The 19,758-nt window shown below is 47.8% G+C and overlaps 1 protein-coding gene across 4 annotated transcripts in view; it reads right to left on the reverse strand.

The window, feature by feature from the left end:
* LOC121457976 (katanin interacting protein) overlaps positions 1–19,758 on the reverse strand; it is a 168,820-nt gene that overhangs the window by 110,569 nt on the left and 38,493 nt on the right. For all 4 annotated transcript variants that reach the window (XM_041667083.1, XM_041667085.1, XM_041667084.1 and 1 more), the window contains exon 2: positions 6,883–6,959. In XM_041667083.1, the coding sequence (XP_041523017.1) occupies positions 6,883–6,944 (62 nt within the window). In that variant the 5' untranslated portion in view covers positions 6,945–6,959. The remainder of the gene's footprint in view (positions 1–6,882; positions 6,960–19,758) is intronic.

Below are 19,758 nucleotides of genomic sequence, written 5' to 3' on the forward strand. Positions count from 1 at the left end.
TGGTGACTTTTTGGACTTTTAAATTGTGTTTATACTGTGAAAGACTATGGAGACTTTTGAAATTGAACTAAATACATGTGGCATTGTGATACGGTTATGAGGCTATGGGGGTAGGTAGTGGAATACGGTGGTTTGAATGAGAATGACCCCCAATCCCCCATAAGCTCCTATGTTTGAATACTTGGCCCCAGTTGGTAGACTGTTTGAGAATGTTGGGAGATGTGGCCTTGTTGAAGAAGGGGTGTCACTGAGGGCGGACTTTCATGCTTCAGAAGATTCCTACCATTCCTGCTGTGCATCTCTGCCTCTTGTTTGTAGATCAGGGTGTTAGCTCTCAGTTGCTGCTCCAGTGCCTGCCTGCTGCCATGCTCCCCACCATCATGGTCATGGACTCTTACCCCTCTGAAACTGTAAGCCCAATTAAATGCTCTCTTTTGTAAACTGCCTTGGTCATGGTTTTATCACACCAGTTTAAAAGTAACTATGACAGTCTGTAACTCATTGCTGACGTGACATTGGCACAGTGTATTGTGTCTGCATTAGCCCCTCCAGAGCCATGGCTATGGGATGCCAGGTTCTCAGTCTTTAAACACACCTTTATACCCCATGGTAACTAGATTCTCAAGTCAACAAACAGGCTTTCGCTTTAGCGATTAAGAACCTAGCAAGTTGGAAAAAATTTTAATTGATTATTTTATGTGTATGGGTATTTTGCCTGCATGTATGTGGACCACATGTGTGTCTGGTGCCTATGCAGGTCAGAAGAGAGTGTTGTGTTCCCTAGAACTGGAGTTACAGAGGGTTTTGAGCCTCTACAGGGGTGACAGTAATTGAACCCAAGTCCTCTGGATGAGCAGCCAGTGCTCATAACTGCTGAGTCATCTCTTCATCCCCCAAGTTAACAAAGGTTTCAGAGGGGCACAATATTAGCAATTGATCTAGAGGCCATTCTTATATTTTGGAAAGAATGGGACTGTTTTCTGCCCTTGTCCTAAGAATCTGCCTGAGGCTATACTGCAAAGTTTGGGACTAATAATAATCATCACATAAGGGTGAATTCTAAATGCCAAACCTGACTCTGAACACAGAGAGTGGTCATGCTCCGGGAAGCCACAATGAATAAAGAACGACCTTGTGCTGACCCACAGCTCCTAGGGAGGAAGAGGGGAAGGTTCCAGCCAGCTCTGGCCACAGCATTTCATCTAGTCAGAGTTGCTCAACAATCGTCTTGCTATGTTTGTGTTTAAAGACAGAAGCAAGCATGGTGGTTATACCTGTAATCCCTCACTGGGAGCAGGAGGTTATAGTGAGTTTGCAGCCAGCCTGGGCTAGTCTGTGAGGTCCTGCCTCTAAAGAAACAATAAAAGTAAAGACACCTGACCCGGGAGAGCTCAGCTGGTACAGGGCTTGCCTTGCAAGTATGAAGACTGAGTTTGATCCCCAGACTCTGGCACAGGCCTTTAATCCCAGTACTCAAGAGGCAGAGGCATCTCTGTGAATTTCAGGTCAGCCAAGCTACATGGTGAGAGCTTTCTCAAAAGACAGAGCAACAAACAAAGCCAGGCATAGTAATCCAGTGCTGAAGGGGTTCAGTGCCTAGCTGGTCTAGCCAATCAGCATGCTCCAGGGTAGCAAGGGGCTTTGTCTCAAAAACAAAGTGGATGGTAGCAAGGAACAAAAGCAGAGGCTGTCCTCTGGACTTCACCACCACCACTACCACACACACACACACACACACACACACACACACACACACACGCTCACAAAATCTGGAGCCAGCTGAAATCGCAAAACCACAGAACTGCAAACTAAGGTGCCTAAAGTCCCTCACAGCCACATAAGAAAGACAATAAGAAGACCAAAAGCTTCCTGGCTCTGCCTCTTTGAACAAAACATGTCAAGCAACTAACATATTTTTGCTGCCCTTGGCTGCAATTGCACAGGAATGCTGAGAAACATGTTCCAGGGAGCTGCCACTCACAGACACAGAACACAAGAATAAGCACCAACTGAGGAAGACATTACTCTTCGTGATTCCTTTGTTACCCCACTCCATAGACAAGGAAAGTGGGACACAGAGAGGGTAAGTAACCTGCCCAAGGTCACCCAGCTGCTATGCAGCAGGCCTGAGATACAAATTCTGGGTACTTGAACTCCAGAGTCATTGCTAAAACAGACATGTCACTCCTGGAGCTTGTGAGACAGTAAGGCAACGGACCAACTCGGACAGTGCTGACAACTCACAGCCCCTTCTCAGGAGGAAGAGGAAAACACAGACAAAGCTACAGATTTGATCTTTTCCCAGAAAGCACATTCCAGCAATTCCCAAGCAATAATACTGGCAGTGAAAAAGGTTAGTACTGAGACCAACAAATCCTGAACACAAGCCAGCACCCAGTGCTGGGGAGTGGAGGTTGGGACATTATGCTACAGCAGCCACAGGAAAGACCCCAGGAACATACCTGTGGTCTCCTCACAGGGTCGGGGTGGGCGGCACTCAGTGAAGTGCTTTCCCACCAAGTATAAGGACCTGAGCTCAAGAACCCAGGTCTAAAAGCCAGATGTAGCGGCACACAGTTGATGCCCAGCACCGTAGCCTGACTGGCAAAGCAAGCCCCAGACCAAGGAGGACAGCCCTTGGGGAATGACACCTGAAGCTGACCTCTGGCTTCCATATGTACACACACGTGTGCACATACATAAAAACATACACTAGCACACAAACAGAACAGTAAATGGGAGGGAGGAGTATCTTTATATAAAGATGCCATGATGAAAAAAAAAAGTTGAACACTAACTTTAAAAATCAAAACAGAACAGTATGTATGTAGTAAGTGCAAATTTGGAAGAAAACAACTGGGTTTGTGGGCCCGGAGTAGAAGATGATAAATATAAAGATGACGTCAGTTGTGGAGGAAGGTGGTGGCACTATGGGGGCTTCTTTGTTAACTTGTCAGCTGTTTTCAGCAAAGATGGCAGGAACACTGGTTACAGACTGCTTATCTCTTACAGCCTTGGAAGCCTGCAATGTGCCCGATTGTTGGGCAACAACATAGAACAGAAGGAAAACATAAGTCGCTAAGTGATGATCTACAAAACAGGGATCAGCACACTCCTGGGAGCACAGAACTCAAGAGTGCTCGGAGGAGGAGTCAGTAGGCTGAGGACCGGCCAGGAGGAGAGCATGTCCTGACTTCCCTCCAGAGACTGCCCTGGGTCCCAGCATCACAAATGAAACATTGTCCCATGGCCCAGGACCTGGGGCTGGCACCACATGTGGGCTCCTACTTAAGCAGGATGATTTATGAGAATGTGGATACAAGAAATTGATAAATTAGGGAATAATTACTCATACTGTGAAAAGAATAGGTAAAGAAACTCCCCGCTGCAGATGAACGCAGTGACATCCAGGTGGCATCACTGAAAGACGTTTTCTTAAAATGGATAGCTGTTTTACATAAAGCTGTCTAGAGTGTAGAGTCCCCGACTGTCCACAGCTGAGCTGCCCACTGCTGCCCCGTCATGGTAGGGCCCCACGCAATGCTACTTTGGGGAAGAGAGCATTTTTTTCCCAATGCTTCCAGCACAGCCGTTCCTAAGGAGGGCTCCTTATGGCCTGTCTTGGGCTCCATTTCTACACCCCACTAATCAGTCTTGTTCTGGTAAGGTGCTCCAGGAAATTGGACTATAGAGTCACTCCCACCCAAGCCCACATGGAGTGAGGGGGAGAGGTATCGTTCCTGAAGGAACCCCCAGAAGCTGTATTTGGAAGGTGAGGTGAGTAGCTTGGGCAGAGGAAGGGGACAGGTGAGGTGTCTACAGCCCAACTATCTCCCTGGATGAGCTCCCTGGTAGGGTGAACATGAAGCCACCACGGTTGTACCAGAAGCGAAGAGTTGTCATGTCCTGCAGGCAGGGCTAGAGAGGGCCAGGAAGGAGGCTCAAGGGACAGGGCAGTTTTGCTTTGTCCTAGTGCCTTCCTAGTGACTCTGGCCACTCAGTCTCACAGGAGATGTTATCACACCTGAGCAGATCTGAGTAACATCAAGCAGCAGGACCAAAGGGCTGAGTGACAAGGACTGACTGGGAAGATTAGGCTTCTGTCTAGAGAGCTGGCAGCAAAGGGGGCTGCAGTGTGGGGAGTGGAGGGGGAACGCAGGTTTTCACCAGATCTAAGAGTCTGGCAATTGTGTTATTTGGTCCTTAAGAAAAGCGGCTGAAGGAAACATTCAGAAGAACATGGCCTCAAGGGAGTTGGACCTGCTGCCCCAGGAGGAGATTCAAGCAGAAAGGTTTTGAAGACCTAAGTTAAGCACCTGGAACCAGCTCTGCCTGAAGTCAGAGTGCCATGTGGCGCTGGAACCTGGAGCCGTGTGCACACTAGGCGAGTGAACTGCCACTCAGCCAAACTGAAGACCCAAGTTCAGTTCCTCAAAGACACATGATGGAAGAAGAGATTTCCACAAGTTTTGATTTCCACATTCAGCCTATGATGTACATGCCTCCCATAAATAATTTTTAAATTAAAAATACCAAAACAAAATGAAAATATTAACACAATCTACCTTTTTCATACAATAGTTCCTTTCCTAGGTGGGGCTAGGCACATGGAAAGCACTCCCAAAATACAAGGCTCATATCAACAAGCACGCTAGGGTCAGATACATCCTGGGCAGATCTCTGCCAACAATGCCCCTTCTAAGGGACTCATCACCCAGGTAAGCAGCCTGGGGCTCACTCAGTCTTCAGCCTCTACCATCACGCCAGGCACACAACTCAGTCTCCAAGTAACCCTCCAAGCCCTTTCTTAGTATATACTTGGAGCCACTGGCAGCCCTGGCAGGTTTCTCTAATTTTAATCACTATGAAAATATTTTTAAAAAATGTAAATAAAGTATAATCCAGTTCCACCACTTCTTGCTCGTTACACCGGGAGCATCTGTCAAATGGCTGCAATCACTTCCCCTTTCTATCAGGTTGGCCCACAAATAAACTGGTGGACTGTGGCACCTAATGTGTGGCTGGCACTTTGTTAAAGGTGCCTTGAAGCCAACCTGAACACTATTTTTGGCATCCCTTTCTTTACAAGTCCCTGGTGGGGGTTCCTTTCCAGCTTTTTCTTATTTCCTGCATCCAGTGATACCCACCCCATCCATTTACAGCAACTCAACTGCAATATATTTTTAATTGTCACCATGCTACAACCTCCTCTGTGAAATTCCCATCTATGCTGTCAGCCGGCATCTCTGTGATAGCACTTATCGATCCCCGATTAATGAGAAACAATCTGGTCATAAGGAGCTAAGAAACTCTCTTCCCAGATGAGCATCTGAAATGATTAAACCATCACCCAGGTGTTCAGTGGCAACATCCAGCCTGCCAGAGACTGAATAAAAACATCCAACGCCCGGCGTAAGAAAAACACCCATTGGGGTCTAATCAGCAGGAGCTGTCTGCTGGTTCTCACTTGAGCTGCCTGCCCCTGGGAAGCTGGGAAAGTTCTGTTAAGTGGTTGAGCACAGGGGTACCACTTCTGGCACTGCCAACTCACTGGGTATATATTGAAATGAGAGTGAGACTTGTCATAGATACAGGGACTGTCTGTCTGTCTGTCTAGGTCTTTGTAGCCCAGGCTGGCCTTGAACTCACTATGAAGCCAAGGATGACTTTGAGCTTTAGATTATTCTGTCTCTACCTCCCAAGTGCTAAGATTACAGGCATGTGCCACCACACCAACTTTATACAGTGCTGGAGACTGAACCCAAGGTTTTATACATGCTAGGCAAGGATCCTACCAGCTAAGCCACATCCTCAGCCCAGAGACAGGGACCAAATGAAATTGTATAACAGATGGAGGTGCTGCATGGTAACGCATGCGGTCATCCCATACACCATCACCAGGGCTCCCCAAACCAATGGTTGAATGGGATTTGAACTCACACCTTTCAGACCACTTACCTGCAAGACAAGTCTGCTCCCCTTACACAGACCCTCCCATAACACAAATTACTGCCTTTGCTGGGTCTTCCCATCCCAGGCAGATCTGGTTAGGGGTTCGGCAGAATTCTATTTGGCTTGTGGTTTGACTTGAATTCATTGCCAATGCTATTAAATACAAATCTAGATCCTTGTTTCTCTGCCAACATGGAGGCTCTCTGCCCCTCCTCCACCTGTGTTTCTACAGACACCCATAGCATTGCTGCTCAGTGTGGACAGGAAAGTTACAGGGGTCCTCCATTCCCAGTTCCTCAACACTAGGCAACTCCTGCGCTCTAAGCAGGCATATCCAGCTCATAGGAAGGGAAGGTTCAGGTCTGAATACAAACCACAATGAACTAAAAATGAACTTGCTTGACCGTGTAAAGGAACACAGGTCTTCATATTACACCAGGTTGCTATGACCTTGACCACTATTCACTGTAGTGGTGTGAGCTTCTGCAAGAACCCAATAGGCCCCACCCTAACTTTAAATGCAATGCCACTCCAAGCAACTTGAGACACAAAGTAAACTGACTTTTGCTGTTTCACAGACTCAGCTTTCCAGGGCAAGCTGATGCCCAAGAGATACAGACCACCATTTCCAAGTGACTTGAGGGGTCTGTTATGCCTCTGCCCCCACCTCTCCACCATGAGACAAGAGGTGGTACTTGCACAACCAACAAGTGGTTGTACAATCAAAACACTAAACACTGGATACAACTAAAGCACTGGATGGCTGGGGGTTGGGGAAAGGTATGGAGCTGCAAGTGCAGGTAATAACCTCAGCCTCTGCATGGAGGGGGACTCTGGGCCCCATTCCTGTGTCCTGTATGCTATTAATAAACTGAAATCAATTTTTATTTGGTTAATAACAAGGGTTGCCGTCAGACGGCTCGCTCTTACCGGTTTCTCTGTTGAAGCAATATTAAATACTCATCATGTTTCTCATCAAAGTCTGTCACCATGTCCTTAGTATAACCCTGAAAGGAAGAAACAGAGCAGTGTGAGAGGGAAATGCAGGGATGTTTTTACTGAAGCTGGGTGCTGCACAAAGCCTGCAGGAGGCTGGCTGAGCTGGGAGGCCGACCTTGACAAAGGCCCAGCTCCCCTTGGGGCATCACTCTGGCGACCCAGAGCTCCAGGGATTGCATGGGAGCCCAGTGGGCCCCAAGTACATATAGCTTCCCCAATCTGTGATGGAAGGTTTGTTCCCCAGCCTCCTTACTGCCTCCCCCCATGCCCTATGAAGTCCAGGGCTCTGATAAGACTTAGCACCTTCCAGAACAGTCAGAGCTACGTAATGAGATGCTGCCTCAAAAATAAAACAAACAAAAACAAAAGCCAAACTTGACACCTAAGATACTTCCTCACACACACACTACTCAGCCATTTCAGTCAGTTATCACCAGGTCACCCCAAACTGATGAAAAGGGACCTCAAGTTTTCCTCTCACCGCAAAAGGAATCCCTGATGATCAGAAACAACATGGTCATTACAGAAAGTGGTTCTGTAGATCTTCTTCTGGCAAGAGGGCCCCATGTTGCTTTCTGGGAGCCTCTTAGCTCTATCTTTCAATTCAGCGGCTCCCCTGGGAGCTTAAGGCAGCTCTTCTGGCCACCCCCCTGGGGTCATGCTGCCTTGGCTTGGAGGCACAATCACCATGTGCTTTGCTCAGCAACAGGGAATCACAGTTTGGGGGGAAGAAGACAAGTCAACCTTGGGGTTTAGCTGATACTCCCAGGAAGAAGCTGTTCTTTTCTCTGGGGGCCCAGGTCTGTCTGGGAAAACCTGAGAATAACACTGGCAAAGCAGCAGAGTCAAGTTATAGGGAGAAACAGATTCCTAACACTCACTTTGGGTCCTGGGACCTACCCAGGCCTGAAAGAGTATCTGGACAATCATTTGTTAGTTCATGTGCTGCCTTGAAGCTCCACATGACGTTCTCTCTTCTCGTTCAAATGACTTTTAAGCACTGAGCCATATAATCTGACTATCAGAACTCAGCCTACTACAATTGAATAGTTTGGTTTTGTGTTTTTGAGATGTCGCCTCAAAATATAGCCCCAGTGGACTCTGCACATGTGATCCTCTTGCCTCAATCTCCTAAGTAGTAGGATTACAGGTGTGTGCCACCTTGCTTGGCTTAGACAATTTATTACAGTATTATGGAGGTATTAATAATGTATACTATACATACAAATAGCAGCCAATATACATATGGAGAGAGAGGCAGACAGGTGCTTAGCATCAATAACTGAGAGCAAAAGAGGAAGGTTAGCTACAGAAAGCCCAAGCAGATGTGTATGACTGTATGTATGTATACATGCATGTATGTATGTATTTACATGCAAATGTGGGTTTGGGGAATTTGAGATTCACTTCACAGTCCAGGCTAGCCTGGACCTCATTATATAGTCCATTCTGGCCTTGAACTTGCAGCAATCCTCCTGCCTCAGACTATGTGCTAGGATTAGAGGCATGCACTATCACACCTGACTCTTCTGTGCATTTTTCAACTTAAGGTATTTATAGCACGCTTGTTGGGATGTAACACTGGGTGAGCAGAGGAGCACCTGTCTCCATGCTTCCTGGGGGCCCAGCCAGGGACACCCACAGCTTCCTCTCTGTCTTCCCTTGACTCTTCCTTAGCATCCACAGGCCTAGGACCCCTTCCTGTCCAGCTCTCTGCCCGGGCCTTCTCTAACCAATCTCCCTCCTCCACCTTCAGCTACAGATGTTACACAACTGTTTGCTTCTCTTTCCATCTTCACTTCTCCCCAGTTACCAGGCAATGGGGCCCTGGGGATAGGAGACACTAACAGCCACTCTCAGACTAGTGCTAATGGCATAATCCCCCTTTCTCCACCCATGTCCTGCAAACCCCAGGTCGTTACCATCTATTTGCCTCTTCCCCTGTCACCCACAGTTTTCCTTTCATCCAGAAAGCCTTATTTCTCCCAGACTTCTGACTCTCAAGTGCTGGTGTGTACACACGTCACCCTGGGACTGCTAGATTCTCTCAGGAGGAAGGGGAGGCCCTGTGGGTATCCCTAACCAGCTCCCAGTTGGTGCCATGAACAACCACATTTAAATAAGCGAGACCCTACACTAGGCAATAACTATCACGACGCCATGTCTCCTGTCCCTCAAACCTGAGTGCCACTGAAGTTTCATTCTAGTTAACCTGGCTGCCCAGCCAGTAAGAAGTAGTATAAAGGGCAGCATTATGAAATTAAAAGAAAATTTAAAAACTGGTAGATCTCTCTGGCTTCCTGAGCTGCCTCAAGAGGTTCCTCATGTCCCTGGGACTGAGCCTGGCTCCTCCCTGCATGCAGGGAAGCACAGGAGAGACCTCAGCACTGTGAGAGAGTCCTGTAACACCCTGCCTCTGGGGAGGAGTTACTACAGCCAGCCTTCTCTTTTGGTCTCTGTAGCCCTTCTCGAAGTAGTTATTATCACCCTACTTTAGAGACAAGGAGATTCATGCCATGCATATTCCAAAACACTACTGACTCCATAGCAATTTGCCTTACCATTTTGAAATATTAAAGTGATCGTTGATACATTACGGAATTGAATGAAACATTCCATGGCATTTTCAGAAGCAGTCCAGACTTCAAAGAGACATAAGTGTGTGCTAGGACGCGTGGGCTTTTACCTCAGACCCTGTCTGCAATGTATCTTTTCTCTTCCACCATGAGGCAGGTGCCACCCATGAGAAATAGACAAGGTCATCCAGCCGGCTCCCCTTCTTCCAGCCTGTCTCTCAAATGTTGGTCACGTGGGGATTGTGGCAACAGGGTATCTCTGATTTGGAAGGGCTGGGAGGCCCTGTGGGTCTCTAACCAGGCTGTGGTCATACTTGAACAAGCAAGACCCTCTACTAGCTCAGCCTTCCCTCATTCTGCAGACCCTTGCCTGCAATTCTGACTATCCATGAGCCTGGGCCTTGGGGTCTAGACCTGGCTCCAAATCACAGTGCTACCTCCAGAACAGAGGTTGCTATGGTTCCCATGTGGTCTGTTCCTTCCAAACTTTGATTGAAATTTGTTTCCCACGGCAAAGGTGGTGAGAGGATGGGCTTATGAAGTGTATAGTTCACAAGAGCTCCACCTTGTGGAGGGATGAGTATCACTCAAACAAGGGGTTAGTAACCGGTAGGAGTGAAAGTTCCTGTGAGACAGGTCACACCGTTATGAGACTGGACTGTTACAGAACTGGGCTGTCCTGTCTGTCTGTTTCTGTTCCCACATGCCCACTTTCTCACCCTTCCTCCTTCCATCATGGTATGGTGCTCCCTGCCTCAAGTCGCTGCCATGTCCTGGACTTCCCAGCCTCAGTCCCAGAGCCACGCAAGCTCCTTTTCTTTCTAAGTTACCCATTCTCATGTAGAGAAACAGAAGCCAGACGACTTAGGTGCATACTTCACATGGCAGGAGTTTTATTTCTTTATTTCTAAAGTGAAGGGGTACATAAACCAGCAACGATAGAATGAAAATTCAAGGAAGGGTCAAGTTCATCCTCTCTGTTTCCCACCAACATTTGCTGGGTGCTTGCATGGATGCAAGGGGCTGGCAGCCTTCCATACACTCCAGGGGTTTAAATTTATTATTGTATCTGTGTGCGTGGTATGTGTGTGTGGAGGGAACACGTGCCACAGCATATGCATTGAGGCTAGAGGACAACTAGATAGGATTGGTTCTCTCTATCCACTAGAGGACAACTAGATAGGGTAGGTTCTCTCCATCCACTAGAGGACAACTAGATAGGGTAGGTTCTCTCCATCCACTAGAGGACAACTAGATAGGGTAGGTTCTCTCCATCCACTAGAGGACAACTAGATAGGGTAGGTTCTCTCCATCCACTAGAGGACAACTAGATAGGGTAGGTTCTCTCCATCCACTAGAGGACAACTAGATAGGGTAGGTTCTCTCCATCTACTAGAGGACAACTAGATAGGGTTGGTTCTCTCCATACACTTTTTTTTTTTTTTTGGTTTTTCGAGACAGGGTTTCTCTGCGGTTTTGGAGCCTGTCCTGGAACTAGCTCTTGTAGACCATGCTGGTCTTGAACTCACAGAGATCCGCCTGCCTCTGCCTCCCGAGTGCTGGGATTAAAGGCGTGAGCCACCACCGCCCGGCTCTCCATACACTTTTATGTGGGACTTGAGGGTTGAACTCAGGTCTCCAGGCTTGTGAGGCAAGAGCTTTTTACCCACTGAGCCATTTTACCAGCCCCATAATCGAGGTTTAATGGAAGCCCAGCCTGTGGATATCCTGATAATGACTTGCCACACAGGGGCTACACTGCACAGGCTCCATTCACAGCATATACCACGTGAACCATGTCAATGGTACTGTTTGCCATTGGGTCACAGGGGCACTACACTGCAACATTCCACAGCCATACACCAACCAGCCAGATCCCTGCAGGGGCTTCTGGGAACACTCACACAAGTGTTATCCAAACGACTCTTCCAGGAAGAGTCCACAACCTGCACTAGCTCTCAAGGCACCTGGAGCCCAAACGGGAGACACATAAATCAATCATTTAAAAAATGTATAAATTCAGCAGCAAAGGGGGCCAGAAGGGCCTCAGAGGGTCAGAGGGTGTGGTCAGGCCTCAGTTCTTAGGGAATCTTCAAAGCCCTTCTCATTCTCACATCACCTCTGACCTGTCAGCCTCAAAGGATGGCACACAGCAGGTGCTCTCTATCCATGGAGGTGAGTTGCCCCCACACCAGTGGATGCCAGACACCAGAGCAGAACCAGACCTAATGTACAGAACTTTCCATAGCCTGTCTCCCAGCCTCATTGGCAGCACTGCCCCTCTACCACTTGGGTAGCTTTCATTTTTATCAGTAAAAGACAGAACATGGCACCCCTCCCTCCTTTCTTCCCTTTCTCTCTCTCTCTCTCCCTTTCCTCCCTTTCTCCTCTCTCTCCCTTCCTTTTCGTGAGATGGGGGTCTTGCTCTATAACCCATGATGGCTGGAACTTTCTCTGTGACCCAGACTGGTCTTGAACTTGCAATCCTCTTACCTCTGTCTCTGACAGTTAGCATTCCAGGCACATGCCATCACACCCAGCTACCCTCCTTTTTCTACTCAAGCTAGTTTGGACTGTGTAAATATAACTTAGATCTGAGTTCTGTACAGTATGGCAGAAGAATTAATGGTTTTCGAAAGCCTGTACTTTGGCGGGTGCAGAGAAACATTCAGCAGAGGATTAAGCAATACTTCAATGAATGTCTTTTGGTTCAGTTTGCTTTGCTTTGGGTTTTTGCTGATGCTAATAGTCAAGTCTAGGGCCTCATACAGGCTGGGCAAGCACATTAGTACTAAGACATACCTTGAGGTTTATAATAAATGTTCTTTATTTATTTTGTTTCTCAAATGGTTTCTCTATGTAGCCCTGTCTGTCCTGGAACTTGCTCTATAGATCAGGCTGGCCTCGAATGCAGAGATCCAATTGCCTCTGCCTCCATTAGGATTAAATGCATGTGCTGTCACCACCCAGCTATAAGTGTTTTTTTGTTGTTGTTGTTGTTTGTTTGTTTTGTTTTGTTTTCGAGACAAGGTTTCTCTGTAGCTTTGGTGCCTGTCCTGGAACTAGCTCTTGTAGACCAGGCTGGCCTCGAACTCACAGAGATCCACCTGCCTCTACCTTCTGAGTGCTGGGATTAAAGGAGTGCGCCACCACCACTCGGCTCTGACAAGTGTTCTTAATGTCCCTATGCCCACAATAAGGATGACTACATGCATCTTATAGTACACAACTCCTACTCTTCCTTCAAAACCCACCCAGGCCCAACTTCTCTGTTTCCCTGGAGAGTCTGTCATGACCTAGTGCTGGGTCCTGAGGTCTCCATACATATTAGGTTAATGGCAAAACTCTAAGCCTGTGTTTCAATCACGTCTACTAACCCATCAGCCATGCTCTTATCCTCAAACATCCTCTATATCCAATATGCCTGTAGCACAAACAGAAGCATAACAAAGAAAACCTAAAGCAGCAGCTGAGACTGCCCCCTAGAGGTGGTATGAATCAACACAACAAAAAGCAAACATGGTTTCTCCTGCCCTGGATACAAAGACTCCTCAAAGCTAGTAAACAAGGTGTTTGACTAAAAGACTCCACAAGGCAAATAAACAAAAGTGTTTGACTATCTCAGGCTGCCATTGCCTCCCAGCTATGCACCCCAACCATCGGATAACCAGACCTGGAGATTGCATACTTGGGGTCAGGGGTTATGGTCTGCATTCTGGACTGCGTGCCTCAGGACACTGTGCTTTTATGAAAAAACAAAAAAAACAACTTCCTCATAGCCATCTGAGGAATCATTTTTCAACCCACATCTGATATATTTTTTTATTCTCAGAAAAGTTCTCTTGTAAAATTGTCACATGGATTATAAATTACGTCCTAGTCTGGTGAAGGCAGAGGATTTAAAAACCTTCAGTGAGCTTACTTTAAAAGGAATCTTCCATCAGAGCTGTAAGTGAAAAATATAAGCACGCTATAAACAGAAGGCAACCGTAGGTATAAATACAGACCTGCTTAAACAGGACCCTCTAGGCAAGACATCCCACTCACACACCAACGCTCACCCTCCATGGAGGGTGGAGCCAACTCCCATTCACAAATCCATGCATTCTTCAATATTCCACAAGAACCCACTTTGGTCTAGTGTGCATCTAAAGTGTTGGGATAGAGCAGCAGCAGCTGGGGCTCACAGTTCATGGAGGGGAGGCAGTGAGCAGGAGTGCCAGCAGGCAAGGAGGGTTGTCTCTGCAAGCTGCCCAAGGCCTCTTTGGAAGCTGGAGAGGTGGCTCAGTGGGCACACTTTCTTCCAGAGTACCCAAGTTCAGTTCTTTGCCTCCATATGAGGCAGTTCACAACGACCTGCAACTTTGCCCCAGGGAAATCCAGTGCCCTCTTCTGGTCCTGAAGGGCACTGCACTTGTGTGCACAACCCCCTCACACAGATACACATTATAAAATAAAAATAAAAATTTAAAACTTTTTTTTATTTTGAGAAAGAAGGCGTCTTTGGTGAGATGACCTATAAGCCAAGAAGTTGATCTTGAAGGTATTTGGAAAAGTAGGCATCCAGGTGGTGGAACAGGAACACATAACAGGGGCCAGTGAGGCAGGTGGGGCAGATAACAGCAGGTGGCCAGGCCAGACAAAGCCAGACTCAGGCCTCCAAACAACACACCAGGAAGGCCATGACCTTACACTGAATTGGCCAGGAAGCTGTTAGAGGTTTGACAGACTTGACATACTGGCATCTGGTCCAGAGTTTTTAGGACCTGCAGTTGAGGCCAAAGTTCCTAGCAGTGCTCTGGAGGGAAGGAGGGAGAGGCTCAGCTTCCACTGTACCCAGCCTTTGACTGCCACAGAAGGAGACCGACTTTTGCATCCCTGCACTGCCATAGTGAACCTGACTGCAGGAAGCTTTTATAGCTGGCCTGCTGGAGCCCTGCTGGAATGGTCCCTGGGCCTGATGGGGAAAAAGATGACCAAGGTGGCAATGTCCCTCTCTCGTCTCCCATCTTAGTTTCTACCTGCCTGCCTGACACACCAACACTTTCCCAGGTCAGAAACTCTATCAGAAGATAATCCTGATCACTCCTAGCCCAGTAGATAAGGCTATTTGAGCTGGTGTCACCCTGGGGGCCACCAACGCCAAACCCCCAAACCAGAGAGAAATGGGGGAGGGCATTACTATTACCCTGCTACTGTCCCCTGGGCTTCTCCTGCATCAGGCTGCAGGCTGCAGGCTGGAGACAGAGATAAATGCCAGTCACGTGCTGCCAGCACTCTCCATGGGCCTCACTTCCATCTTTCCACTACATCCATGGACCATATATCCTGCTGCTGGGCATTTTTCAGGGGAGTCTGCTCTCTTCTCCAGACTGCTGCACTTGCTGCCTCCCCTACCTAGAATGCCCTTCACAGGGAGTGTGAGCTTGCTTCATGAGTAGCTCTTCTCGACTGTTCCCTATGACCCCAGTCTTATGATCCACCCACCATTCTTCCAGCCGGGTGACTCTCACTGTAAATACCCGTTCATTCTCCTGTGGCCTCACTCAGTGAACACCCAACTCCAAAGTCAGAGTTGGTACCCACAGGTTCTGTGCTCTATCTCTCAATGTGGAAGGAGGAGGAGGAAGAGGAAAGCGAGGAAGATAAAAATCTCTGTCTTCAGAGAACTGAGAGGTAGAAACAAGAACAATTGCTCCCATGCACTGTTGTGCCTGTGCCACACAGCAGTAAGCAGAGGGCAGAGCCTGGCATTGCCTATGGTGATGGGGGGGGGCATCCCATAGCACCGAGTCCAAAAGGAGCTCACTAGGTGAGGAAAGTAGGGTGAAGGGCATGCAGGAAGAACAGTGTGTGTGAAAGCACAATGTGAGGAGATCCTGGGGTCCATCTTGGAGCAGAGATGGAACATGGTAAGAACATGCTATTTGATCACAGAGACAGTGAGAGCCTGGTCCTCTGACATGGAGCATGCTTGAAGCCTGTGGTTAACCAGTGGCAGGTGCCAAATATCTTGCTGAAACCTAGGGGAAAGCACCAGGATCTGGGGACCCAAACTAGATTTATGTTCAAAACCAATCACTAGTACATTGGTACCTAAATCGCAGCTACTCTGGAGGCTGAGGCAGGGGTATCATGAGCTTGAGTCCAGCCTGGGCAATGTAGCAAAACCCTGCCTCAAAATAAACTAAGAAGGACTGGACAAGCAATGGCAGAGCAATAGCTTACCACGTGGGAAGTCCTGGATCTGAGCCTCAGAAACACAAAAAAAACAAAACAAAAAAAAAACAAAAACAAAAAAAAAAACCCTCCAAAAACAAGAGACAGCACCAGCTTTCATACGAGATAATACTCCCCGAGAATATAAAAGTGGCAGGTCATTCCTTCCCCTTTGCCCTCCAACCTTCCTGTCCAACTAGGATTTCCTTCATGGAACTGGTTGTCCGTCAGGGAAGACTGACAGTCTACCCCCCACTACACACCCCGATGCAGGCAGCAATGCCAGCTGATGTTACAAGTGATCTGAAGAGATGTGACTGTGCTGGGGTTCTGAGGAGCCTCCTGCTGGCGATGGCTGGGTCTGAGCAGGCTAGTTGGTATGTGCTGAGGGGAGGGTCTTAACAGAGAGGAGTCTCAGGCCAAGAGACTCACCACTATGGTGAACAAGAATGCATAGAACTAACAGGGGCAACCATGAGGACAAAGGTTCAAAATATGTCACTACTGAGAATAGCAGACCACAAGAATTATGTGACCATACCAAGGAAATTGCCCTTAATACCAACCTAACAGGAAGCCACACCGTGCTTGCTTGAGTAGAGGGCAGGAATATCAGGAAGCAGCTGAAGGTGAAGGGTGCAGGTGGAGGCCAGGATGCACTCAGTCAGGTGTTAAAGGTCTGGAGGAGGTGGAAAGAGCTTTTCTGACCAAGGCCTAGGCACAGGAGTGGGAGGGGATGTTAACAACTTGGGGTCCTAAGACAGTTTGTGACTCCTCCTTGACCTTGGGCTCCTAGGGCAGGACCCAGACTTATTACATCAAAGGCCACCCTCCAGGATATTTCATGGTTAATCCTGATTTAGCCAGGATTTCCCATAATGACCCAGATTCAAATGTCTACTAGCAAGTCCCCCAAATGCAATTAATTCTCAGGCCATAGTCTCCAATTTTTAATCTGAAATATGATTGCCATGGAGGTGTATATCACAAAGCCCCCAGTTCCTGAATCTACATTTGCTATCTGAGGGGCCAGGCTTACTGGAAGTCAGGACTGTGGGCTGCAAAGCCTGGTTAAAAATGACAGCAAGCAGGAAGAAGAAGCTGGACATGTACACAGAGAGGGATGGCTGGTAGTTTTGTTGTTGGTTTTAATTAGATGTGTGTCCCTGGGAGATGTTGGAGGAAGTCAGAGGTGTTAGATTCCCCTGGAGCTGGTGTCACAGGAGGACTCCAAAATTGACAGTCCTCTTCAAAGGTAGTATCTTAAAAGTGGAAGAATCATTCTCCACCTTGAGTTTTTGTTTTGTTTTGAGATATGGTGTCACTATGTAATCTTAGCTCCAATGGAGTTCTCTATATAGATCAGGCTAGACTTGAACTCAGAGATCTGCCTGCCTTTGTCTTATGAGTGGTGGTGATAAAGGTGTGTGTCCACCTTCATTTTTTGAAACAGGGTCTCTCACTGAACATGAAGCTCACCATTTCATCTAGACTGACTGACTGGCAAGTCCCAGGGATCCTCCTGCTCCTGCGCCATTGGCACTGGGGTTACAGAAGCACGACCATGCCTGACTTTACGCACTTGTTGGTGATTCGAACTCTGGCCCTTGGCTGGGTGGTGTTGGCACACGCCTTTAATCCCAGCACTTGGGAGGCAGAGGCAGGTGGATCTCTGTGAGTTCAAGGCCAGCCTGGTCTACAAGAGCTAGTTCCAGGACAGGCTCCAAAGCTACAGAGAAACCCTGTCTCAAAAAGTCTGGTCCTCAAATTAGCACTTTTCCCACTAAGTCATCTCCTCGGCCAACATAAGTTTTTTAAGATGCCAACTTTCCTTTTCTCGCAGGAAGTGGCTGGGCAGACTATCTCAGGAAAAGCAGCTGTGGCAGGGTTGGGTCTGCCTCCCAAAGAGGGCCTGCCATCACACCTTCAAATTAGGCAGCCTGGTGAGTGACAACCACAGCCTGAGGCTGTGCACCAACCCTTGAAAGTGTTGTCACAGTGGCGAGCATAGAATGGTATCAGGTTGGAAGCAGAAGGCAGGATGTGGAACATCAGCAGGGAATAAGGGAACCAGTGACAGGGTAGTTGGCCTGCTCTACTCAAAATAGTGCTTTTATAATGTTGCTACTGGCGTGTTATCAAAGGGGTGGCTTCAAGCTGGAGAGGCAGTCCAGGCATGGCAGAAGCTGGCAGGAAAGAAGTCAGGCTTGCAGACTGCTCTGCTTTCAGAAGGAAAGGAAGGACTCTGGGTCTGTCTGGCCCTCAAGGTAGTGTTTATCCTGCAAGGAGCATATGCTTAAGAGTGGGTGCAGCCTGCCACCTTCCAGGCCTCTGGGCCTCCTGTTCACTCCATCCAGCAGGAACGAACAAGGGTCTTTCCTAAGAGCCCGCTCTCAACCAGATCTGAGTGAGTCCTTTGCTGTATCCCTGGCAGCTCACATATGCACTCAAGGAACAAAGGGGTAGACTCCACTGAAATTAGAAAAACAAAACCTGATCTAGTGGGACTGGGCCTTTCTATTCCCCAGAGCCCAACTAAAAGAAGACTCATAGGTACCCTAGGAAAAAGTATCAAAAGTTAGGCAAACCACTCGGATGTCCTCCAGTGGAGACAGCTAAACCACCTGCAGTATGTCTGTCCCCGTTAGTGCTCTTTGATTGCTTGTTTGATTTTTGAGACAGGGTTTCACTCTGTGGCCCAGGCTAGCCTAGAACTCATTATGTAGCCCAGGCTAGTTTCTGCTTCAGCTTCTCAAGTGCTGGGATTACAGTTATGAGCCACCATGCCCAGTTTTGTTTTTAGATGAAAGTTATCTTTTTAAAAGCTCAGCATATATTTTAACCATTATGCCAGGTTCAAAATATGAGCCAAGAGCCACCTAGAATAGGTTTGAAGTGTATATCAGGCAGTGAAGACAAATCACAGCTTCCACTGTACACTATAAAACAGTGTTTTTGGAGGGACACTGTCTGTGCTAAACACAAAGCCCAAACCACCACAAATGCTACACATATTTTATGGGTACTCAGCCCTACACACACATGGAGAAAGGTCTAGAAGAATATATGCCAGGTTTCAGAGGCAACAGTTACTCCAGGAGGAGTTAGGAAAGAATGGGAAAGTAATCAGCACTTCAGCCTGGTGAACAGTGAGTCCTCATCTGTAAGGAGGCTGGTTTCATGTGTTATTTGAGTAACAAATCAAATAACCCTCTCGCCTCCAAACCAACTAACTAAATAGTATCAGTGGCTCTTCTGTCCCAGATAGCCTTCGGGCTACCACGGCTGTGCCCTCTGCAACGGTAAGATGGAGATGCCCATATCCTGCTTTGGGTCACCTCTTGGCATTCCCCTGAAACCTTCCTAGCTTTATCTGCCTGCTCAAAACGTCCAGTCCCTCTATTTCTTCTCATCTCACCCTTTCCCACTGCCTTCCCCTGCTGCCCCCAAACAGCCACCAGCTTCTCTGCTGGGACCCTACAGGGCTCGCCCGGGTCAACTGCTCTAGCCCACGCAGCTCCCTCTGCAGATCTCTTGTTTCCTAGAGCCCCTTGGGGTTATCATTCCTTCCTCTGAGCTCATTCTTCAGCAGCATTCATGTTGCTTCTACCCCACTTTGGTTTTGCTCTTCTGATGCCCTTTCACATTGTATGTACTGCTCAGTCGGCCTCCAGCCATGAGGGCATATATTCCAAGAATACATCTGCTTCCTAGACGAGTGTCTAGCACTTAGCGGGCACTCAGCGAATACCTTTGGTGAATGAATGAATGAATGAATGAATGAACAATCATACAGTCTTCACTATAAAGCCAGGGTCACATGAGCATCCACATCAATACCATGTGCTATCTCCCTTCAACTGGGACTGTTTGTGGCCCCTAAGCTTTTGTTGTAGTTGGGGCTGAATCTGTTCTCTTGATCCCTTCTCCGCCCACCAATGCTTCCTGAAGTCCCCGTCCTAGAAGCTGAAGCTTTCTTCAGGGATTTCTCCACTATTGCATAGTTAGGAGG

The sequence above is a fragment of the Microtus oregoni genome, unplaced genomic scaffold, assembly GCF_018167655.1.
Source record: "Microtus oregoni isolate MIOR12 unplaced genomic scaffold, Mior012 000016F_ref0000370, whole genome shotgun sequence".
NCBI classification, from domain to species: Eukaryota; Metazoa; Chordata; class Mammalia; order Rodentia; family Cricetidae; genus Microtus; species Microtus oregoni.